The sequence below is a fragment of the Vanrija pseudolonga genome, chromosome 4 (assembly GCF_020906515.1).
Source record: "Vanrija pseudolonga chromosome 4, complete sequence".
Lineage (NCBI taxonomy): Eukaryota > Fungi > Basidiomycota > Tremellomycetes > Trichosporonales > Trichosporonaceae > Vanrija > Vanrija pseudolonga.
The window spans coordinates 2,675,601-2,697,136 of record NC_085852.1 but is presented as its reverse complement, the minus strand read 5'-3'; the positions used below and the strand labels follow the sequence as shown (position 1 = coordinate 2,697,136).

Here is a 21,536-nt window from a genome sequence, read left to right as displayed (position 1 = left end):
TCGAGCCACTGATCTAGGCTGCAAACTCCACTTTGTCTAATAGCTTTGTTCGCTTCTCGCTGTCTGCAAACAGTGCCCGGATCAGCTTGCCAAGCTCACTGGGACTGAAGTCCACCAATGAGCCATTCTCAAAGAGATAGGTGATATCCACAAGATTCGCCCCCTAATCGTCTGTCAGCTGCCAGCTTCAGGGCCCGAAAACAGAACTCACAAGAAGCTCATTCACGTAGCAGAGCTTGAGCCAATCCGGCACGAAGGTGGGAATGCTTGAAACCTGTGATAGCGTTAGAAAAGGCCACTTCGAGCATTAAGCAGGAACCCACGTCGTCAGAGTGGCTCTTGAACAAATGCTCCAGGCTTTCAATCTGAGCCAAGAGCAGTCCGATTCTGGTGGATTCCACTTCCGTGATGTCATCCATTGCCAAAACGTCGTCCAACAGTGTTGCGCACGCCGCCTCGATCACGAGACCAAGGAACTGGAAGTACCGAGGAGGCTCGATGACGTTCTAAGAAGCCGGGTCAGCCTATACCATCGGCGCCGAGTTAGCCATTTCACACAAACCTCAACCTGTTTCGCTAACATCTCCACAAACTCGATGAGCTGCTGAACGGCGGCTCGAGCGTTGGAGAAGACGGCCTCGTCTGCCGTACCGACAAGGCTGTTAACACCCTTGAGAAGAGTCGAAACGTGTGATATCTGGTCCTCAGCACAGGACAAGAATAATGTCGTTCCCGCAGCTTTGAACCTCTCGGATACCTCGCCAAAAGCCGCTGAAGATACAGCCTGTTGCGACTCCCGAAGCCCATCCGCAATGTAGGTGAAGTCGTTCCCAAGCTGCAAGGTCGCCGAAGGAGTCGACTTCAAGTGAGCTGCGTGGGCGATGGGAGTGGTCGCGCGGATGAAGTCGAGAATTTCCGCAAGCTGGCCAGCTAAACGAGTGCTCGAACTTGCGAAAGACGGGTAATCGAGCCTTCAAATAACGTCAGCAGCTGGGCGCAAATGTTGTCGTTGGAATCTTACTTGAGGTCGGAGAAACTCTCAATGTCCTTTCCCAAATCTGCCGCCATTGCTAGCACCTCGTCGCAAATGGTGGAAATGCGGTATGTTGACGGGCTAGATATCGAAACTGCAGCGATATCTTTGGTGGCACTGGGAAGCGGCGAAATGGCGCGGGGTCTTGGCTTGGCGACTTGATGTTGCTCGACATCGCTCAATCGTCCCTCCGCCGGAGGTGCAGGTTTGGACCCAACCTTCTTCCCTAACCGTCGAGCCTCCTTGACAGGCTTCTTTGGAACCACAGGTTGGGAAACCGTTGATGACTCGTCATCAAAGTCCCAACCGTCGTTTTCCTCGGAGTCATCGGCACCGACAGCCGAAGATTCCTTTGTTGGAAGTTGTTGTTCGTCTTCGTCAAAGCCCCAGCCATCATCGTCCCCCATATTGGGCTCTGTTGCCTTGGCATCTGCTGCGGAGAGGTCTGCAGTGGCTGGGTCTACTTCTTTGACTTCGACGTCCTTCCACGTCCAGGCCGCCCAACCTTCGTAGACAAGTCGCCGCCCCTGACGAAGTAAAATGCGTTGGCGTTCCAGGATCCACCTTTCGCCCGCATCGGTGGCGAGGAAGCTTCCGAGAACGGACGCCGAATTTGTCCCTTTGGCCAATTGATCTTCCCACTCAGCTGATTGACGCACCAAGTCTGCCCAAGCGGATAGGCGTGAAGTTGATGTGGGCATCGCGGGGAGAAGAAGGTGGTCCAGAACGTAGTGAAAGGATTCCTCTCTTATGTCTGACATAAATTGCTGTTGGATGAGAGTTTCCGGTTCACTTGAGGGCGCGGGGTACACTTGGTTGGCAATGAAGAGGAGAACATCCTTCAGATTGTTGACAACGTCAATAGGTTGCTGGTGCGGATTGGCGTTGAGCTGCAATGTGTCTGATGACGAGGATTGAGTTCGCCCCGCATGTGAGGCTTCACCATCCACGAGCGAATGAACAATCGTTCGGATAAGGCGTGCTTGCAGGTCTCGGAGAAGGGGTGGCAAGGCACCTAGCCTGGTCAAGGCCGTGAACAGTTGCGGAACACTGTAGGTTTGGACACGGTCTGCCTTCGTGCTGGAAGGCTTTGAGGATGGCGTAAGGCGAGAGACTTGTAATTCAGTAAGGTCATCTTTCTAAAACTCACGGCGTGGCGTAGATAACTCTACTTGATTCGCGACTTGAATGCGCGGTCCGCCTTCAGAAGTGCCTTCACTGACAGAGATGGCGGCTCTCCAAGCATTGGAGAGCTGCTCGGATGCCATGGTCCTCAGCAGGTCATATCGGTTCTTACACGAGTGAGCCAGGTCTGAACGAATGTGAACTCACCCTGATCGCAGTCACGACTGCCGTGTCAATCCCAGCGTTCTGCGAAGGTATCTGCTCCAGCTGGACGAGAAACGCTTCATCAGCGCCGTGTCCAGCCCACATTGCATCTTCTAGATTGACCAGCCCATCGTATTGTTGCTTTATTAACGTGAGAGACGATGTCGTGACGTTGGCGACTGCCGCCTCATGCCGACAGCTCTGCCTTAACACGGCCGTGTCCACAAGAGGAGAGAGAGACGTCGGGTGCTGGACATCAGCTGTGCAACGTGAGACGTGAGATTCTTACCGCATTATCGAGAATGTCGAACTGGCGCTCAACAGACAGAAATGAATTGTCGATAGCGGCTGAGGATGCCGCGAGCGCATGACCCGTTGTCACCTGGCCGACAATGGTTTGTTGATGAGTCCTTATGAGCGAGTGGAGGGCACCCTGATATCATTCAGCCACAGAATTCCATCGATAGAAGAACCAACCTCTGCACTATCAGATTGGGTTTGTAGCTCTTGGGCACATGTGGCAAGGGAAGTTGAAGTTGGTTGTCCGCCCGTCGTCACGGCAGTAGCGAGGGCCCTCGCCGGGCCGGCTGCCGGATCCTCAGCCCCAAGCGAGGCGATGGGCAGGCTAACGGTAGCCATGGGTATGGGCGTGTCAATGATATCCTAGGCGTCTAATTCGCCGTGTCTAGTAGATTCCGATGATTGAAGATTGGGAGAGTGCGTGAGCAGTATGAGATGAGACGAAGATGAGGTCGTCGACCGAATGGTAAAGTGAGCTGGCACTTGCTCGTTTCCCCGCATTTTACCCCGCATTGTCTTGTTGATTTCGGAGGCAATATTCCTCCACCCCTCCCTCCACCACAAGACTCGCTCGACGACTTGGTGTCCCTCCTTGACCACTCATTGTTTACTCCACTCTAGTTCAACTTGCACCTTCCCCAGTCAAAAACGCAAAGCCCGGCACCATGGACATCGACAAGATGTTTAAGCTGCCAGCCATGCCTCCTGGCAGGGCTGGTTCCAAGCGAAAGCTTCCCGACCTCCCTTCTGCAGGTACGTTGGACTTCACCGTCTCTCCTCTCCCAAGTGCTCACCCCCATAAAAGATTCAGAAGTTCTCAAACGATTTAGGCCAGAAGAGAGTTCTTCCACGTCAGATGAAGCTCCTTCCGGAGTTCGCAACATAAACCATTCGGCTCGGGTCGAGGATGAGAACGAGGAGTCGGCGGGTAAGTTGTCGCTCATCAATTTCTAGTCAACCGACTGACACACATCCTCCGACCAGGAACGCATAACGGAAACGGATATGATGAAGACAATGCGGATGAAGATGATGAAGAGGGCAGGTTCTTCGGCGGCGGCCTCAATGACGAGCAAAACGTAGGCGGGCAAGTGGTCTGACCGAGCGATACTGACGAACCCAGCAAATCCTTGACATCTTTGACAAGGCGACCGACGACCAGGAGGAGGTTTGTGCTCACCTCATGCGATGTAACTGACCCATCTCAGACCACAGCCATGACACTGCCTGCTCTGAGGCGAATGACTGGCCAGTTCGAGCGAATTGTGACTCGGAACGCCGAGCAGCGCGGCAAATACGCCGATGATCCATCCAAGTGGGTACTTCTGAAGTCCTCTTGATGAAGCTGTGCCTGACAAGGTAACAGATTCATCGATTCTGAATCCGATTTGGACGCAATGTTGAAGCGGTTTCTGCCGCTCACTCAAAACCCGACCGCCTTCTACCCAGAGTTGGTCAAGGGAGGAACCATCACTCTGCTCGTCAGCCTCCTAAGTCACGAGAACACCGACATCGCCATCGACGTTGTGGAGGTGTTGCAGGAGCTTACTGATGAGGATGTTGGCGTCCAGGGTGACCTGAGTGATGACGATGACGACCTTGCAACGCAAAAAGCGGAGGGATCATCAGAAACCCGTCTAGCAATGGCCGAGTTGATTGATGCCTTGGTGAGCGAATCATCATCTATACAAGTGGAGCTAACCATGATACAGATCTCCAACTCGGTGTTCGAGTTGCTGGTGTCGAATCTTCAGCGCCTTGACGAGAAGGAGGACACCGACCGGCAGGGCGTGTTCTCCATCTTGGGCGTCTTCGAGAATCTCCTGTCCTTCATGCCGCCTCTGGCAGATGAAGTTGGGTCGACAACGCCGTTACTGAAGTGGCTTCTGGACCGCATCTCGCTTGAGGCGTACGACAGCAACAAGCAGTACGCTTCGGAAATCCTGTCCATCCTCCTCCAGAGTAGCAGATCAAACGCTTTGAAGGTCATCGGGATGGAAGGGGTTGACAAGCTGTTGACCATCCTATCAGTGCGTGCTACCTTCTGCGTTTCCACTGGCTGACTCCCCAACAGCAGTATCGCCGTCAAGACCCCCGCGAGGCAGAAGAGGAGGAATTCATGGAGAACACGTTCAACTCCCTGGTTTCCCTCGTCTCTCTACCGGAAGGCAAACGACAATTTGTTGAGGCTGAGGGTGTAGAGCTGATGATCATGATGTTGAAGTGAGGAGTTTCACGCAGGGGCAAGTCTGACTCACTCTAGGGAAAACAAGATGTCCCGCAGCCGTGCGATCAAGGTATTGGACTATGCGCTTCAACCTGCAGATGGTGTGCCGGCCTGCGAACGGTTTGTTGAGATGCTGGGCCTTAAAACGTTGTTCTCCTCGTTCATGGGCAAGGTAGGGTCTTCGCATCGCCCGAATCTTTGACTGACGTTGCAGGGAGGAGACAAGAAGGGTCGTGTGCGCGCGGGGACGTTCGAGGAAGATGAACACCTCTTGGGTATTATCTCCAGCTTGTTCACAAGCCTCTCTTCTGATACGCCCCCTCGACTCCGTTTGATTGCCAAGTTTGTGGAGAAGGACTATGAGAAGGTCGACAGGCTTCTTGAGCTCCGCCGGGACGCTGAAGGTCGACTGAGGACTATCGATCGCCAAATCGCTCAACAGCGAAAGGTTCGTGAGACATGACAGCACTCTGACTCACATCCTCAGGACTTGATCGCGGACGGCGAGGATGTCGATGATGACCAAGAAGACGAGTGGTACCTGGACCGACTTTCTTCCGGCCTTTCCGCCATTCAAAATGCGGATTACATTCTGGCGTGGATGTGTATGGAAGACGATGGGGTAGGCGTCATAACGATCGCTAGGAGGCCCTGCTGATACTTGCCAGGCTAAGCTCCACGCTCAAACTCTACTGTCGAGGACCGGCCAGTCCCTTTCCGACGTCCGGGATGTCTTGTCTGGTGAGCCGAAACACGCGCCGTATGTTTGAGCAGGTATCTGACAGCCCCCAGAAATGGCAGCGAGGCTTGACGACGACGATCAAGACGACCCAGAGTCAGCTCTCGCGCAGCAGAAGGTCATCTTGGATCACTTGGTGGCCTTCCTCGGTGACAGCTCCTGATCCTAGAGGGTTGGGTCGTGAAGGCGCTATGCAACTGTTTCAATATAGCAATACAACTGTGAATGCATAGGCTGTTACAACATCGTTTAGAATCCTCCGAGCCTCTTCTTCGTCGCCTTCTTCCTAGCAGTTCTCGCCACGGCTTCCGGTCGATCCCCAAATGGACCACGTTCGGTTTGCGTCTGTGGGTAAGGGTCGAAAGACGCCTGAGAAGCAGAGGGCTGCGATACCGGTAAGGGCCTCGGGGGAGACGAATGGAGGGCAACGGGAGGCACTCCAGTTGTCCTGAAGAATGTGCTCTCCATTGGTGGCTGTGGGAGGAGAACGGGCGCCACAGAGGCAGGCAGCAGCTGCGGTGCTCGCACAGAAGGCAGGGGTCGAATTGGTCTGCGTTGCTGTTGGGATACGGGAGCTTGACTGGAATGTGATGACCACGTCTGCGGCATGCTCCAAGTGAATGCGTGCGGATCGTTGCCGGTATGCCACTGCTGCAGGAATTGATTGACATCATGGAAGTCAAGTCCTGCGGCGCTTGAAAGCGGACGTTTGGGCTTCAGTACTCCAAACTCTGGAGGGTCTGGCCGTCGCTCTTGAAGACTGAGTTGACCTGCAGCTTCTGCAAACAGGTCGTCAGGTGTCGCCCTTTCAACGGCCCTTTGGACGACATTGTCCATTGATAGAACGATTCTCGAAAGCGAAAGGTCTGCCAGCAGACGCAGAGACTCCTCATGATAGGCTTGTTTTTGGAAAGGCGGCCGTATCAACATCAACTCGTCCGTGGCGTCCCGCACGCCGGTTCCAGAGTGTGCAGCCCAAACCGAATGGAAGGTACCGGCGTAGTCGATGTCGTTCAGCTTTGACAGCGTGTCACGAGAGACGTCCCCGAGTTTGGGCAGTAGTGGGGAACGTGTGGCAGGAGCCGAGTCCAAGTTGAGACCGCGAGCCAGCTCTCCTCTTGATGCTGGTCAGCATACGTCCCCGTCGGTAGTATCGATTACTACTCACGCCGTCAACATGTGCTCTGGCGGAGCTTCAAACTCCCGTATATACTTTTGAAAATCCACCAGATCCAGGACTGCTTCAGGCTTAGTGGGCTCATTGATTTCTGACGGGCGTATCAGCACAACATCTACGCATCAGACTCACCCGACCACGCCCAACGCCCCTGCAGTACTTTGCACCTAGTGTCGGCCTTCTCGATCCAAGAGCCCGGCAGAAGCCCATCGTTATCATCGGAATCATCCTCTTCCTGATAAGGGGCGGGGAGTCGTGCAGTGGCAGGGATGCTAGGATTATCCAGCCTCGTCGCCACATTGAAGCCATTGTAGGGTGACGCAGTTGACGGGAACATGCGTGCGGCAGTCATACTGCCGTTTTTCCCCAATGCAACCAAAGGCGACCCGGGTAGAGGCAAAACGATCAAATCACGCAGTGGGCTGCCTTGAGGAGTGAGGCCATGAATCAACCAGGGCTTTGTGGCCACTGTCACCGCCGGCCACGTAGTCACGCGTAGGGCCTCGGTGAGGTCTGATGACGGTGATGAGAGAATTATTGTCTCCCAAGATGATGGACCGTTGTCACTATCGTCGAGGTTGGTCGAGTAAACGGTGATTTCGAGGTCCTTGACTTTGTTGGCTCCATAGTCGTGAATCCAGCGAAAGATAGGTGGCCCGACTTGGTGCTCGTCTATCCAGATGACTTCTCTGGTGGTCGCCACGCACGTGAAGGCAGCTCCTCGGAGGGCGACAGATTTGTCGATCGATGTGAATAGTTGTGATTTTTCACTTAGAGTCATGATATTCGATACCCGAGGGAGAGAAGCCTCACTCTGCGCTGTCAGCTCTCTGCAGCCTCGTCAGACTCACTTCCAAATCCATGACATCCAATGATCGCCGCGACAGAACGAGAAGGGTCCCAGCTCGAGCGCCAAACGCTACGCGAAAGAAGCCATCATCGCCTGCTTCCACTGGACCGCGTAGCTTCACCCTGTTGATAGTCAGCACCGCCCAGCGATTGAAAGAGGAGACCACTGACACCTTGTAGACCCTTTGGGTTCGGCCATTGATAGTCTCCCTCCCCTCAGTCCAGAGCCAGACACCACCTGCTTCATCGACCACTGCAGCTTTACCCCACGATAATGGATCCAGAGCAATGTCAACATGGCGGCGGCCTTCAGTCAAAGACTTGGGCAACTCGCCAATCGACGCGATCGTGACAGGCAAGTCATGCGTCGGAGAGACGGAGGCCGTGTTTGGAGTCACGCTCAACATGTGTGTAGCGTCCGCGAGCCGGACCGCCAAGGCAGTGGCGGACCCTACAAGAGACACATCAGCAGGGTTGGTAGGTAGATGAACTCACCGTCCAGGCGATGAGGGGATGGCAAGGTCGAGCAGCTGATCTGGAGAATAGGCGTTGGGAAGGCGTACGCAATGTGGCTTGTAAGTTGTTGGAGGCCAGACTTCTTCCCCGCTCGCCTAGGAAAGAGTATTATGCCTTTGAATGTCAGCAATTGACGAGGTTCGTTTTGCATGTCAACTTACTCAGCAGCTGTCCCACTTCTCCGCTGGGACTCAGAAGCATGATCGGCGACTTGCGAATAGCGGTGCTCTGTACCAGCCCCAGCACTCTACCGCCGACACGCGCGTTGAATGCCTCATTTGTGAGGTCGGGATAGCTGCTTGCAATCTCTTGTGCGACTAGCTCAGCGATGACATCTGGTTCGTAAATGTCGGGGGTGTCATGAATGTACTGGCTCTGAGGGGAGCATGAGACAAGGTCAAGTAACGGCGACTCACCGCGGAGGCGATCAAGACCGGCAATGAATACGCCTTGGAGTGTCCCACATGATCACTTGATCCGACTTGAATGACCTGAGGAAGCTCAACCTCGTTGGGGACTTGATCTGACTGGTCAGGCGGTGTCTGATGTTGTACCTACGTTCAACATTGACGGGCCAGTTCCAATACCACCGCCGGTTCAGGACTCCCAGTGCTGTGGTGGATTGACCGCCAACTGTGTACAGGGGAACCGAGTCTTGAGTTGTTCCCGGTTGCTTCGGTGCGCGTGCCTCCTCTTCACTAGGCGGCTGTTTGGGTGGGCGACCACCTCGAGGTCGACCGAGGTCGATACGCTCAACGGTCGGCACAAAGTGCCCGACAGCTGGTGGCATGGTGAAGAATGCGCATAAGTCGCTGGCTGTTTAGGACAACGCTAAGGGATGTCTTCGACCATCCAGACGTGGCGGCCTGTTTGGTTGATGCAAGGACGATGAAGAGATGGATGAGTTGTCGGAATGGAAATGGGAAGCCGACTAAATTTCTGGACCGAAGGTGTCGACCTCCACACTGGTTTTGAGTGGCGCGTGTTATTTACAACCAGGCATATATGTAGGTGACATCATTGACAATGAGGTAAATGTCACTGCATCTCAACATTGCAACAGAAGCGTCTATCTAGGCATGCACGCTGAATTATCGGTTCCAAGCATCTTGGTCTTCTCCAATATGCTCATTGGAACCCAGAGTGTTGTTCGACTGAACACGTGGAGGCGTGCGGTCATCGGCATAAACGGGTTGGTAGCCTGCGAGGGTGCGGCCGCTGGTCAAGTTGCGCTCGGCGATCGCTTCCTCATCGTCGATGTCCAGGTCTAGGTCGAGAGCCAAGGACGCCTGTCGTGCCTGACTGAGGTCCATGGGCTTCGGAGGGTTGAATAGAGAGTGCCCGGATCTGCGCAGAGACATCAGCAGTTGCCTAGTTGCCACGGTCGGGATCACCCTCACCGTCGAAGAATGTTTCCAAGACGCAGGAACTGCACGCCGTTACGGATGGTCAAAAGGATGGTGTCAAGGATCTCCTCCTCTGCACGAATGTCAGCTTTGTTTTGGACAGAGAAAGGGCCAACTAACGCCTCGTGGTTCCCTCGGCACACGGGTTGGCGAAGACCAGGATGAGTGTGATGACACAGAAGAGGACAAGGCCCAGATCGAGAAGATTGAGCAATGTCATGGGGTATTTCTGCATGGGTCAGTGAACATACACAGTCATGAAAGTCGTAAAAACACAAACCTTGCCGTACGCAATCCACCTTGTCGACACCTCGACCACCATGAGGAAGTTGACAATCACTTCGAGAACATGCCATGACAGCGGGGGGCATTGCTGTCGACCTGGTTGCAATGTCAGACACCAGAACGACCCAGCCGCTTACTTGTTGCAATGAGACTGAGAACAACTGTGGTCAAACTCAAGCTCATCATGACAAAGTAGAACAGAATGTAGTAGCGACTGAAGATGATACGATTTGCGACGCCACGCAGCTGTTCGCTCGCTGGTAGATGGTATGGTGACCTTGATGGGCCTGCCATGAAGGCTGGCCTCATGAGTGGTGCTTCGAGCTGGTCATCATCGAGCTCGAAATCTGAAGAGTGCAGTGTGTTGGGATCGTTTGCGCTCATGGTGTCGTCAAGTGGAGTCTCCGCGTTGCGAGGTTGGGGAGGCAAGTGACAAGAAGGTTGGAGATGGCGTAGGTGGTGCTGGATTGGTGAGGAGACGGGGCTCCCTTGTGAGTAGACCTCTGCTGCAAGTACAGCTCTTTGTCTGTCTGGCTTGCCGCGCTGCTGTAGTCGTCGTAGACGGCCAAGGTGATGATGGGATGAATCGATGTGAGATGTGCCAGAGCTTGTGGTGCAGTGCTGCTGCCAGTTACGTGGTCATTGCATGGTGCGTTAGGCGTGCATCAACTAGTGCGCCTTTTCCGTGCCTTGAAATTCCAGCTGATGTAGGCGTATGACTTTTGTTGTTGTTGAACATGGCCCGCGCCCCCCCCAGCCCCCCCCCTCGGTAGCCTGCCGCCGCCGCCGCAGCCGCCGCCTGCCATTGCCGCCTGACCATCATGTGTCGGTAGTGGTTCCTGACTACAACGCCTTGGCTCTTTTGCCTGCGTCGCCCTCGCTGTGTACCTGCGTCCGTCTCTTGTTCAGGGCGGATCGGATGGAGACATGATGGCGTATTTGGACGAGCCGAGGGGGGGGGGGGGGGAAGTTTGCCCCACTCGACGCTGTCCTGTCCAGTCGCTTGTTCCTCCCAGCGGTTCTGGCTGGCCAATGTCAGTGCATCTTCCAAGCTGTGGCTTCAGTGTTTGGCTCTCTGGGGCGCCGCCTCTCTGCCCTACACACCCTCGCATCCCATCCACAATCCTCGCTCATCCTTGCATCCCCCCGGTCCTCGTCTCTCCTCTCCCTAACCCCCTCTCCCCCCTCGTCCCCATCTGCGTCGGGGGTTCGTTCCAGGTCAGACACACAAGCAGACCTGAACAGCCGCCATCTCCCCATCCCTCATCCCTCATCCTCCCCTCCCCCCACCTCCGTCTCTGACTCGCCCGTCAGTATCAAGACAATCAGCCCAGCCAGCAGCCCTTGCCCTCGAATCGTGTGCTACCTCGTCATCACCAACGTCTAGGCCCCAACAACTTGAGGTTTCCATTCCTCTTTACAATACGGCTCGCATACAACGAGCACCACTCACCCACTCGGCGTCACACTGTCAGCCTGTCGGCATTGGCAGCCAAAGACTTGCTTGCCCAATCTCCAGCTCTTAGATTCTCCTATCGACCTTCAAGCACGGCCTAGATCCCAGATCAACGTGCGTTCTTCTCGGCTGCCCGGTATGGAACTCGACTAACTTGCACGCAGCTGGCAGCTCACCCGCCCAGCCCCCACAAAACTCGCAGCAATCGCTCTCGTTAGCATGGTGTCTCTACCCAACGCTTTCGTGACGCTGCTCACCGATTCGTCATACCTCCCCGGTGCTCTCGTGCTGCTTCATTCGTTGCAAGACCTTCATCCTGCCCCACGGAGCTTCAAGATCGTCTGTCTCGTTACCCCAGAAACGGTAGATGCCCGCACTATTGGTGTCCTGCGGAATGCCGGCTATGACCTCGTCATTGGCGTAGAGCCTATTGCCTCTGGAGCCTCGGGGCAACAAGGACTCCAGCTCATGGGTGAGTTTACTCCTTAAACTAGACCGCCCCGTCGTCCAAAGCTGACGACCCTCTCAAGGCCGTCCGGACCTGGACATTGCTCTGACGAAGCTGCACATCTTCCGACTGCAAACCCTCTTCTCCACTATCGTGTATCTCGACGCAGATACCCTGCCTCTTCGCCCTCTGGATCAGCTCTTCGAGACAACCAGCCCTCACCGGTTCTCGGCTTCACCGGACATTGGCTGGCCTGACTGCTTTAACTCTGGTGTTATGGTTATCCGGCCTCAGCTGTCCGACTTCACTGCTCTTCAGGCTACTCTGGCAGCGCATGCGGACAGCGGCAACGGTAATGGCAGCTTTGATGGCGCAGACCAAGGACTGTTGAATGAGTACTTCTCCGAGGAAGGACCTGGTGGGGCCTGGAACCGTCTCCCCTTCACGTACGTCTTCGCTTGTCTGAGCGCGCCATGTGCTGACACCGACAGCTACAATGTTACCCCCAGCGCCGCCTACCAATACGCCCCTGCCTATAAGCACTATGCTCACAAGATCAACCTGATCCACTTCATCGGTCCAAACAAGCCGTGGAAATGGCTGTCGAGCAGACAGGCTCGTTCGTCCCCTCCGCCCAACACAGCATTTGACTGTGAGTGCCATAGCCCACTCAGAACGCTGATCAGTGTCAGACGAATCGCTGCTGGATCGCTGGTTTGCCGTGTACGACCAACACGTCCGCCCGACCGCGGCGCATGAGCCCAACCTCGCCAAGCGCTTCCAGGTCCCGGAGCATGTTGCAATCTGGAACAGCCCCGGTGCCGCTCAAGTCCCAGATCGGTTGGACCTCGACAGCCTCAAGGAGGCAATTCAGCAGGGCGTGACTGCCCTCAAGCCAGGGCAGTACACGTCTCTGCCTCTGGAAGGCCGTGTCGATCTCATTAGACCCAAGCCAGAGCCAAGAGCGGCGATCAGCACCAACACTGGCACCAACTCTGCGAACCAGCCTGGAGAGCCAGCTGCGCCGCCCCAGAACAACCACGCCGAGCGTCCTACTCAGCCACACTCTCATTCGCAGCCGGTGCACCACAGACCGGCACCTCAGCAGCACGGCATTTGGGATGCTTCTCGGTACTCGCCCCCTCGTCACAGCCAGCCGGAAATGACGATCCAAATGCACGCAGTGTATGAGCCGGCATGGGATCAGCCGGTCAAGTCCCACGCCACCTACTTCCAAACCTTGCCTCAAAATGTGTACACCGAGTACCCAAGCATCCCCCAGAACGTCCAATCCAACGACTGGTACCACACTTTCACGTCGACCAAGCCCAGCCAGGCCAACGTGCAGCGAGTCTTCCCCTGGGAAGATAAGGAGAAGTCCCGTGCAGCTGCCACCCGAGCCTTCCCTCAGGCCGACACCCCTACTTCGAAACGCTCTGTTGCACCCAAGCCGAAGCCTGTTATCATCCCAGCCACCACGTCTTCTGACAACAGTCGACCCAGCTTTTCGGATTCTGTGGCTTCTTACAGGAATGCCTGGGACAATGTGGCGTCTATCGATCGCTATGCTAAGCGCCTCACTGCTCTTGGCATTGGCACGGAGCGTTTGTCGCAGTCGACGATCCGCACAGCGGGACCCAGCCCAGGTGCGCCGGCGACCCCCACCTCTCAACGCCATCGCCGCGGGAACAACCCAAAGGCTGGGTCAGACACGAGTCGTGACGGAGACGACGAAGCCGAGCACGTTCAGAGGAGCCACTATCCTTCCAACGCCCTCTATCGCGATGGTTTTGCGCAGACGGACCGCCCCCGTGTTACACACGCTAGCGCGCAGGCCTCACCGGAAACGAGCCCCACATTCAAGGCGGTTGATGCGCCGAATGTTAAGCGTCGTTCAGCGGGCTCGGACCCAAGGAGCCGCGGCCATGGCCGCCAGTCTTCCAACGCTTTGTTCCCCACATACAACTTCAGCCAACCACCTGTCGGAACGCAAGGATCGTCGTCGGTTCGCGGCAGGGTTTGGAACCCAAGCACGGACCTGGACGCGATGAGGCAGGATTCGCAGAAAGTGCTGAGTCGGTTTGTTACTTCCGGATCCTCGTCCACTACTTGAGCTCAAACCAGGGTTGTCGTTGGGCTGTCTATGCATAAGCTGTGGTCAAGAGGACGGAGGGGCAAGTGAACTCCGGTGTTGACGTCTGACGGTGATATCATTTCACGGTAATGCGGGCCGGATAATGCCGTGCGGCGGCGGGTGGAGGGGGCACTAAGGCCATCCCTGGCCTATGAGAACGAGGACTGGGACGTTTGAGTGAGGCTTTGGTTCCTGAATCTGCATTGGGACATCATGGGGCAAGCAGCAGCAGCACGAGAAGAATGGGCAGGAGCGACGAGTCACAGAGGGGTGCGGCTGCAGACGGCGGTTGGGGCCAAGCAGGCCAAAGCGAGAGAACAATCGCTGATACGACAAGGGAGCACGCAGTATCAGGTGGGTGGCCAAGTCGAGGTGCCGCTACCAAGTGCCGCCTGCCTGCAACCGGCCTCCCTGCCTGTGACGACATGGAATTTGGGTAAACCAACCACCACAGTGACCCGCCCCGCCCGATAGACTGACTGCTCCTGCTCCTCCCTCTCCCCTCGTGTCCTCACGACTAGCGTACACGCACACACGCACGTCACGCCCATCGTCCTTGCTGCCGTTGCCGCCCATTGTACCCTCTCATACCGAACGAAGAACTGTTGCCCCGCCGCCCCCGTTGCCCATTGCCCCCCCCCCAAGTTGCCCCACCGGTCCGACGACACATTACCTCCTCGCCCTCCGGCCGCGGGGCGCGACTCATCGGAAACAAGAAACATCTCATCACCCAACCTAGATATACTACTTATACATTCCCACAAATCCCTCAGAACCCCCAAACCATCCCCCCCATCCCATCCCGTGTCCCCCATAGCACATCACCTACAGGCCGTCACACACAGTCGGCAACCCCCTTCTTCGACACCCAGCACCTCGTTCACTCCGCCCAATTGGCACTGCCGATCAAGTCCCACAAACTTGTCCCCCCCAACGTAATGACCCCAGTCGACCCGACAATGACCACCTACGCTGCCAACCACAACTCCTCACCAAGCGCCGGTCACTCGCCCAAGATGACCGGCGAGGGGCTGCCCAAAGCAGAGCAGTCTTCCAATGAGCCTCGCCTCATCGTCGTCTCGAACCGATTGCCCGTCACAATCTCCAAGGATGATCAGGGCAACTACTCTTTCAAGGTGCGTCACCGATATCCGGCTGACGTAGCGGGCGCCAGTCAGTGACTGACCACCACACAGATGTCGTCTGGCGGACTGGTGTCGGCATTGTCGGGGTGTAAGAAGACCATGTCGTTCACCTGGATCGGTTGGACTGGCAAGGACGTGAGTATCTCAGCGACTATGCTACTCCAGCTGCTCAGCCCAGATGCTGACTGCTTGTTTAGATCCCCGTTCAAGACCGCGAGTATGTCAACAGGAGGCTCCTGGAGGAGTATCAATGCTATCCAGTCTATCTGTCCGATGAGCTCGCCGACAGGCATTACAATGGTGAGTGCTTCGTGGTGACATCAATGGCTGACACTGCAGGCTTCTCCAACTCGATTCTGTGGCCACTCTTCCATTACCACCCAGGAGAGATGAACTTCGACCCCTCCTACTGGCTGGCGTACCGCGAGGCCAACATCCGCTTCGCCGACGTTGTCGCCGGCTTTGTTCGGTCGGGCGATGTCGTCTGGGTCCAGGACTATCATCTGATGCTCCTCCCCATGCTTCTTCGCTCCATGATTTCAGGAGAGTCCTCTCAAGGAGAGCTGACTCGCCGCGAAATGGGGCGTGTCAAGGAGGGGGTTGATGACGCCATCGTCAGCGACGCTGGGATGCAGAAGGGCGTTGTCCACAGCTTGGACGAGGGGGTGGTTCTAGAGGAGGTGGACGAGGATGGCGGGGAAGTGACTGCAGGTGGAGGCAGCCGTCAGCCAGGCGTCTTGCCTGGCATGAGTGCCTTTGAAAAGCAAGAGCTCACTGCGAGACAAAGAGGCAAGGGCGGTATCCGCATCGGCTTCTTCTTGCACACGCCGTTCCCCTCGTCCGAAATCTACAGGTGAGTACTGGTATCATGGACATTGGCTAACCGCAAGAATTCTTCCTGTCCGTCGTGAGATTTTGTTTGGCGTCTTGCAGTGCGACCTCATCGGGTAGGTGCAATCTTAACTAGACGCCTCTGACAACCAGATTCCACACATACGACTACGCTCGTCACTTCTTATCGTCTTGCACGCGTATCCTCGGCATTGAGACGCAGCCCAACGGCATCGAGTTCGAAGGTCGCTACGTTCAGGTCGGCACATTCCCCATTGGAATCGACCCTTGGCAGTTTGTGGAAGGACGCAAGAATCCTGCTGTGCAGGCTGGTCTTGCCAAGTTGGAGCAGCGCTTCCAGGACTGCAAGGTCATTATTGGTGTGGACCGCCTCGATTACATCAAGGGCATCCCGCAGAAGCTCCATGCCCTTGAGGTCTTCCTCACCCAACACCCGGAGTGGATTGGCAAGGTAATGATGTCCACTTAGTGCTTTGCTGACAGCTTCCAGGTCGTTCTGATTCAGCTTGCCATCCCATCACGACAGGACGTGGAAGAGTACATGAACCTCAGGTCATGTGTCAACGAGCTGGTCGGTCGCATCAATGGCCAGTTCAGCACCCCCACCTGGTCTCCAATCATCTTTATGCACCGCTCAGTGCCATTCGAGGAGCTTACTGCCATGTACGCACTGGCCGATGTATGCCTTGTGACATCGACCAGAGACGGCATGAACCTGTAAGTGGAAGAGTGGGAGAACGCACAACCTGACCACCCAACAGCGTTGCCTACGAGTACATCTCAACTCAGAGCGACCGCCATGGCTCCATGATTCTTTCAGAGTTTGCTGGGTTAGTTTCACGATCGTCGCCTATGCTGACATCTTCACAGCGCATCGCAGAGTCTGGCTGGATCTATAATCATCAACCCTTGTATGTTCTTCACTTCTTGCCCCCTCAGACGCTGACCCTCTCCCAAGGGGATGTCGACCAGACTGCGAAAGCGATCAACACCGCTTTGACTCTCAGTGCGGAGACGAGGGCACAGAACTGGACCAAGTTGTTTGCAGTGAGTCGCTGTGTGTTTCACGTTACCCAATTGTGCTGACGTCGTCCTTCCAGTATGTCTCCAAGTATGTCCTGTTTGGAGAGGAGTAAGAAGTGTTCTGACCACCCATTAGCTTCACCGCCCAGTCATGGGGCTTGTCATTCCTCAATGAACTCAACAGGTCTACAGGTCAGGCGCCATCAGGCCCTGTTCTGGCTGGACGTCGCAAGTCGGGGGCAAGCCTGAGCCGTACGAGCTCAAAGGCCAGCATCAAGAGACGCTATACACTCAACTCGTCCACACCAGCAAAGACGGAAACTTGATTGCGCTGATTGAAGATGGGATTCGAAATACGGGGCCACAGCGAGCAATGAGGCAAAGCAATGTTCATCCTGTCGTCGTCTCTATATGTATATATCATGACTGGTGTCTGCCCTAGACACCAGAGACCTTTGCGTAGGCCGCGGGGTTGAATCGTTGATGCAACGCTTTAATGACGTAGAGTGGGAAGCTAGAGATGGCAACAATGACAGCCACCTTGTAGGCGAACTGCTTGGAGAGGACGAAGTTCATGTCTAGAAGTTAGCCGTGCCAAGGAGAAGGCAGACTCACCGAAGTAGGCGGGCAGCACGACCATTGACCCAAAGTACACCATGGCTGTACCCAGCTCGCTCAGAACCATGTAAATGTGCCAGGTGGTAATCTCGAGGGCGACCATGATCAATTCGTTGATGACCAGTGCGGTAAACGAGATCGCAACGATGTGGAGGAACTCGGATTCGAACAACAGTAGTGACAGGAGCATGATGATGCCACCTGCATGTCAGCTTCTGCTGACCCTTGTCATCTGCGTACCTTGATAGACACTGATCGTGAGCCAGGTGAAGAAGGTCTTGTAGCTAAGGGCCCGACCCTAAAGGCGGTCAGTATCTTTGTCTACAGCGTGGACACAACCCGATACACTTACCTTGGTCAGCTCTTTGTAGAGCTCGGGGTACAGAAGGGCAAGATCCTCGCTAACGTCCCGGTCAAGGACCAGCGAGAACACGGGCGCCATGGTGTAGACTGTCGCGTATCCAACCTGGAGCCAGCCTTGATAAAGGGCAATGGCTGGAGGTATTAGCACCAACGTCAAGGCCGGATGAGCCGACTCACGGGCAAAGAAGAAGATGGAGCTGAACACGGCTTGAATGACGGAGATGATCAAACCACGGTGGATGACGAATTGTGACAGCTTGGCCGATCGCTTGTAAGAGTTGCGTCCATGCCACAACAGGAGCTTGGTCAGGTATGAGAACTGGTTGATGGAGAAGTCGGCCGCCAAGGAAGCTTGCTTTCCCTCCTTGCCCACAATACCAATGCCTGTGCCACGCTGTCAGCGGGGCCCATGGAATGGGTAGTATTACTCACCGACATCCGCTGCCTGGATCATGCTGACGTCGTTACCACCATCGCCGATACAGCAAACGGTCTTCTTGCTGTACTCGCGAATGAGCTTGGCGACGTCCGCCTTCTGTGTCGGCGAGCATCGACAAGCGACGACAGCTGGAAGCTGGGTTGCCAACATGATAAACTCATTACGGAACTTGTCCAGACAAAGCTTTAAGCGTCAGCAACAAGTCCAACACTGTCAATTCCTCACCTGGAGAGACTCGCCGTCGATCACGAGACAGCAGTCAAAGTTGGCATGGAGGAAATCGAGCATATCGCGGACCTGATCAGCCGTTCGCACTAGTTTCTGGTCAGCTTCCATGCGAGCAATGTGAGGCCCAGCTCACGTTTTGCAACTTGATGGATATACTGGTTCCTGGATACCAATTTGCTGGAAACTGCGATGTTGGTAGCCGTCTCGATCTTGTCTCCGGTCAACATCCAAATCTTGAGGCCAGCGTTACGCATCAACTCCAAGGTGGACTTGACTTCTTCTTGCAGCTTGTCCTCAACACCAGTCAGAGCTAGGAGCTCGAGGTCGTTCTCCAAACATTCGGTGATTACCGCTTGAACTGCATCTGCTCGCTCGTCGCCTGCCAAGAGCTGGGCACTGCGGTAGCGCTTGTCGAACTCTTCGTAGGCTCCATCGGATAGGCGCTTCCTGCCCAGCACCAAGGTTCGTAGTCCCTCTCGGGCCATGTTGCCGCACTCCTCGTCGAGCCAGTCATTCTTCTGAACGATCCGAGACATGACCACATCTGCTCCCTTTTGAACAAATGTCGTCGTTCCACGTTCCCGCTCTCGCACGATGATACCCATGCGTTTCGATTCGGAGGTGAAGGGGAATAGTGAAAGGATGTCGAATGTCAACGTTTCGCCTCCCTTGGAGCGCAGAGTCATGCTCGTGCGGTCGCGGTGAACGAGAGTCAGACCGACAGACTCTGTCCATTCGACAATCGCGACCTCATCGGGCGAAGATGCTTGGTAGGTCACCGTGCCATCATCGTTTGTGACAGGCGTCACCTGGGAAGTCAGCGAATATGCTCAAGGACCGCTTCACTTACATTATGACATGTAGCCAACGCAACAACGGCGTCCCGAACGCGAGCAGAGATATCGCGGCGACCGCGATTGCCGATTCCCGGTCCCATTGAGCCCTGTCGACGCTCTGGCTAGATCAGTATCTACTAATGGGAGGTAGCACTCACGCGGCTCTTCACTGAAGGCCTGGGCAAGAAGGTGAGCCACTTCGTCCATTGCATCCCAGGCAAACACGACGGTGCCCATGTGAAGCTTCTTCAGTTCCATTTCTGCGGCCAATTAGTGGCCGCCCGGGCATAGCTTCCACAATCTCGCTTACCATTGCGCGTAAGGGTGCCCGTCTTGTCGGTGAGGAGATACTCCACTCGTCCTAGCTCCTCGGGCAAAGTACCGGTTCGAACAACAGTGCCAGGAATTTCCGAGTCGTGTTGGATCTGGTGTGCGTAGAACGTTTTGCCCATGTCTAGGTTGACTCGGAGGCTAAGGAGGGTCAGCAGGCCTCCAACCGAAAAGTCACCAACCTGATGGGGATGATGGACGAGAAGAGAATGAGGAAGCGGAAGACGTAGATATACCACTGCCCTCGGAAGCCGTTCAAAGCGACGAGAAAGACGGACAGAGCGAACGTTACGGTACAGAGAATCTGAAAAATCAGCGACAGCGCCGCGAAGACGTGACATACCTTGGCCATCTTGTTGACTTCCTTTTCCAAGGTTCCGATCTTCGTTTCTGGCTCACTGGTGTTCAACACCGCCCTGGTGTCGTTTCCGGTGTACACCACCAGGCCCACAGCTGAGCCGGCGGCAAGGACAGTGTTTGCCCAAAGAATGTTCTCCACAGATAGCGGAATAGACTTCTCTTCATATGCCCCTGGGTCTGTGGACTTGATGTTCAGCACGCCATAGAACGTGTGGATATCCTTGATGGGAGGGTCGGCTTGAAAGGTCAGCGGGCACTAACGAGTGTTGACATACCGTACAGGCTGCCTTCCAGACCCCCAACCTTCTTTTCCCGCAACTGTTGGGTTTCCGGAACAGCAATCTTCAACTTCCAGTCGGTTTCGCCATCGAGCTGATCGGTGCGAACAAAACACGATCCCTCCTCTTCGCTTGTCACGAGGAGGACCATGTCGGCCGGGACGCGCTGGTTCTTCTCAAGCAAGATCATGTCGCCCACTTTGATGGCTGACGACGGCGTGGATCTTGTTTGGGGGCGAGGTAAATCTGCTTCAGGTGTGTTGGAGCCTTGGGCCGAGTCCGTGTGCGGGAGGAGCACCAGGTATCGGCTCGAGTTGTCTTCGCGATCTCGCAAGTAACGACAGTAGTCGTCATAGGCTTCCTTGCCCATGGTGACGGCCAACACGAACGCCAATGGTGCGACGTAGGTCACGATATATCCTGACTTGTTAGCCACAACCAGGTACTGAACCCGTACCGATCTTCAATGCCGGGATGAACTGGCTCAGTGCGACCACCAGAAAGTAGAAGTTGAAGAAGAACTTGAACTGCTCGTAGAAGACGATCGGGAGGAAGGTAATAACGCTGTACTTTTGGTTGCGGACAACATTTGCTGGATATATGTATCGTGCATCTGTCCTGGATCAGTTCCAAACTCCTCGCCGCACGCATCTGCACGTACTCGCTGAAGTCGGTATTGGGATCACCCTCGAGCCAGTCACAGCACTGGCTGTCAAGGCCTGTTGCCCCGCGTCAATGGGGAGAGCGCGACAGATATAGATTTCACGTACCGCAGCTTCAATCAGCTGAGCCTCCTCAGCTTCCTCGAGCTCGGAGCCCGCCAGCAGAGCCTCGCCCTCCTCCCTGTCTACATCGCTCTGTCGGGCCTTTTTGCGGCCAAATAGGCGCGTCTTGGACGATGATGGTGCTCTGGGTTCGGCAGCATCGTCTGTTGATAGGCGAGGCATGGGGTGACGCGGTGACTGGCTTCGGCGTGAGATGCTGAAGGTGCTGAGAGGGTGGTCGCCTGTGGGGGAATCACGATCGTGATGCGAGGACATTGAGATGGACCGACCCTCTTATCCAGCGCGATACTAGTTGGCGCCAGTATCAGGTGGAGAAGGGTCTAGTTGCGAGGCTTGTTTCTTGGTGGTAGTGGCGAGTTTGAATACGTGTTTGTACGATG

At 55.4% G+C, this 21,536-nt stretch overlaps 7 protein-coding genes across 9 annotated transcripts; 3 read left to right on the top strand and 4 right to left on the bottom strand.

Annotated features, from left to right (window-relative positions):
• Nucleotides 1-13: 13 nt before the first annotated feature.
• On the bottom strand, nt 14-3,090 carry ZW10 (the record flags this gene model as incomplete). 2 transcript variants are annotated; one of them, XM_062772888.1, is made up of 9 exons in its annotated part: nt 2,840-3,090; nt 2,652-2,795; nt 2,366-2,611; nt 2,184-2,325; nt 1,022-2,147; nt 563-971; nt 324-506; nt 212-274; nt 14-163 (listed from the first exon to the last, which is right to left on the bottom strand). In XM_062772888.1, the coding sequence occupies exons 1-9, from the start codon at nt 2,999-3,001 to the stop codon at nt 14-16; spliced, it is 2,625 nt and encodes an 874-aa protein (XP_062628872.1). In that variant the 5' UTR covers nt 3,002-3,090. The 2 variants fall into 2 exon arrangements, with proteins under 2 accessions (XP_062628872.1, XP_062628873.1); XM_062772889.1 differs by lacking the exons at nt 14-163; nt 212-274; nt 324-506; nt 563-971 and having other exon boundaries at nt 2,058-2,113.
• A 185-nt stretch (nt 3,091-3,275) lies between these two features.
• On the top strand, nt 3,276-5,852 carry ctnnbl1 (Beta-catenin-like protein 1). Its single transcript, XM_062772887.1, has 13 exons — nt 3,276-3,415; nt 3,468-3,590; nt 3,647-3,741; nt 3,786-3,830; nt 3,871-3,977; nt 4,029-4,329; nt 4,375-4,692; nt 4,737-4,885; nt 4,926-5,061; nt 5,104-5,337; nt 5,377-5,511; nt 5,558-5,630; nt 5,682-5,852. The coding sequence occupies exons 1-13, from the start codon at nt 3,328-3,330 to the stop codon at nt 5,789-5,791; spliced, it is 1,914 nt and encodes a 637-aa protein (XP_062628871.1). The 5' UTR covers nt 3,276-3,327; the 3' UTR covers nt 5,792-5,852.
• Nucleotides 5,846-9,072, bottom strand: LOC62_04G006322 (uncharacterized protein). 2 transcript variants are annotated; one of them, XM_062772885.1, is made up of 9 exons: nt 8,729-9,072; nt 8,587-8,697; nt 8,332-8,545; nt 8,150-8,260; nt 7,826-8,105; nt 7,657-7,777; nt 6,938-7,619; nt 6,797-6,896; nt 5,846-6,745 (listed from the first exon to the last, which is right to left on the bottom strand). In XM_062772885.1, the coding sequence occupies exons 1-9, from the start codon at nt 8,735-8,737 to the stop codon at nt 5,878-5,880; spliced, it is 2,496 nt and encodes an 831-aa protein (XP_062628869.1). In that variant the 5' UTR covers nt 8,738-9,072; the 3' UTR covers nt 5,846-5,877. The 2 variants fall into 2 exon arrangements, with proteins under 2 accessions (XP_062628869.1, XP_062628870.1); XM_062772886.1 differs by lacking the exon at nt 7,826-8,105 and having other exon boundaries at nt 8,150-8,189.
• A 118-nt stretch (nt 9,073-9,190) lies between these two features.
• On the bottom strand, nt 9,191-10,435 carry LOC62_04G006321 (uncharacterized protein). The gene is made up of 5 exons (XM_062772884.1): nt 9,999-10,435; nt 9,857-9,957; nt 9,697-9,805; nt 9,571-9,649; nt 9,191-9,517 (listed from the first exon to the last, which is right to left on the bottom strand). The coding sequence occupies exons 1-5, from the start codon at nt 10,243-10,245 to the stop codon at nt 9,262-9,264; spliced, it is 792 nt and encodes a 263-aa protein (XP_062628868.1). The 5' UTR covers nt 10,246-10,435; the 3' UTR covers nt 9,191-9,261.
• A 540-nt stretch (nt 10,436-10,975) lies between these two features.
• On the top strand, nt 10,976-13,929 carry Gyg1 (Glycogenin-1). The gene is made up of 5 exons (XM_062772883.1): nt 10,976-11,431; nt 11,482-11,789; nt 11,848-12,211; nt 12,257-12,417; nt 12,458-13,929. The coding sequence occupies exons 2-5, from the start codon at nt 11,537-11,539 to the stop codon at nt 13,876-13,878; spliced, it is 2,199 nt and encodes a 732-aa protein (XP_062628867.1). The 5' UTR covers nt 10,976-11,431; nt 11,482-11,536; the 3' UTR covers nt 13,879-13,929.
• Nucleotides 13,930-14,837: 908 nt separating this feature from the next.
• tpsA (Alpha,alpha-trehalose-phosphate synthase [UDP-forming] 1) lies at nt 14,838-17,245 on the top strand (the record flags this gene model as incomplete). The annotated part of the gene is made up of 11 exons (XM_062772882.1): nt 14,838-15,035; nt 15,096-15,179; nt 15,242-15,344; nt 15,384-15,897; nt 15,935-15,991; nt 16,029-16,347; nt 16,387-16,613; nt 16,658-16,726; nt 16,767-16,807; nt 16,855-16,943; nt 17,069-17,245. The coding sequence occupies 11 exons, from the start codon at nt 14,838-14,840 to the stop codon at nt 17,243-17,245; spliced, it is 1,878 nt and encodes a 625-aa protein (XP_062628866.1).
• Nucleotides 17,246-17,357: 112 nt separating this feature from the next.
• Nucleotides 17,358-21,318, bottom strand: ATP9B (putative phospholipid-transporting ATPase IIB; the record flags this gene model as incomplete). The annotated part of the gene is made up of 15 exons (XM_062772881.1): nt 17,358-17,497; nt 17,535-17,738; nt 17,778-17,835; nt 17,890-18,032; nt 18,078-18,284; nt 18,333-18,522; nt 18,565-18,653; nt 18,701-19,376; nt 19,418-19,521; nt 19,562-19,663; nt 19,714-19,874; nt 19,916-20,330; nt 20,369-20,791; nt 20,829-20,963; nt 21,033-21,318. 15 exons carry the CDS (start codon nt 21,316-21,318, stop codon nt 17,358-17,360), a joined length of 3,333 nt encoding a protein of 1,110 aa, XP_062628865.1.
• Between the last annotated feature and the right edge of the window lie 218 nt (nt 21,319-21,536).

What these genes read in the sequence shown, in the direction of transcription:
- LOC62_04G006322 (XM_062772885.1), bottom strand. An exon ending in AGAAGTGGGACAGCTGCTGA is followed by an intron (nt 8,261 to 8,331) that starts GTAAGTTGACAT and finishes TTCCTAGGCGAG; the next exon opens with CGGGGAAGAAGTCTGGCCTC. An exon ending in CCAGAGCACATGTTGACGGC is followed by an intron (nt 6,746 to 6,796) that starts GTGAGTAGTAAT and finishes ACCAGCATCAAG; the next exon opens with AGGAGAGCTGGCTCGCGGTC.
- Gyg1 (XM_062772883.1), top strand. Translation starts at nt 11,537, where the DNA reads ATGGTGTCTCTACCCAACGCTTTCGTGACGCTGCTCACCGATTCGTCA. An exon ending in ACAAGGACTCCAGCTCATGG is followed by an intron (nt 11,790 to 11,847) that starts GTGAGTTTACTC and finishes GACCCTCTCAAG; the next exon opens with GCCGTCCGGACCTGGACATT. An exon ending in GCCCAACACAGCATTTGACT is followed by an intron (nt 12,418 to 12,457) that starts GTGAGTGCCATA and finishes GATCAGTGTCAG; the next exon opens with ACGAATCGCTGCTGGATCGC.
- LOC62_04G006321 (XM_062772884.1), bottom strand. Translation starts at nt 10,245, where the DNA reads ATGAGCGCAAACGATCCCAACACACTGCACTCTTCAGATTTCGAGCTC. An exon ending in GGTGGATTGCGTACGGCAAG is followed by an intron (nt 9,806 to 9,856) that starts GTTTGTGTTTTT and finishes TGACCCATGCAG; the next exon opens with AAATACCCCATGACATTGCT. An exon ending in TGCCGAGGGAACCACGAGGC is followed by an intron (nt 9,650 to 9,696) that starts GTTAGTTGGCCC and finishes ACATTCGTGCAG; the next exon opens with AGGAGGAGATCCTTGACACC.
- ctnnbl1 (XM_062772887.1), top strand. Translation starts at nt 3,328, where the DNA reads ATGGACATCGACAAGATGTTTAAGCTGCCAGCCATGCCTCCTGGCAGG. An exon ending in TGTGTATGGAAGACGATGGG is followed by an intron (nt 5,512 to 5,557) that starts GTAGGCGTCATA and finishes GATACTTGCCAG; the next exon opens with GCTAAGCTCCACGCTCAAAC. An exon ending in CGTCCGGGATGTCTTGTCTG is followed by an intron (nt 5,631 to 5,681) that starts GTGAGCCGAAAC and finishes GACAGCCCCCAG; the next exon opens with AAATGGCAGCGAGGCTTGAC.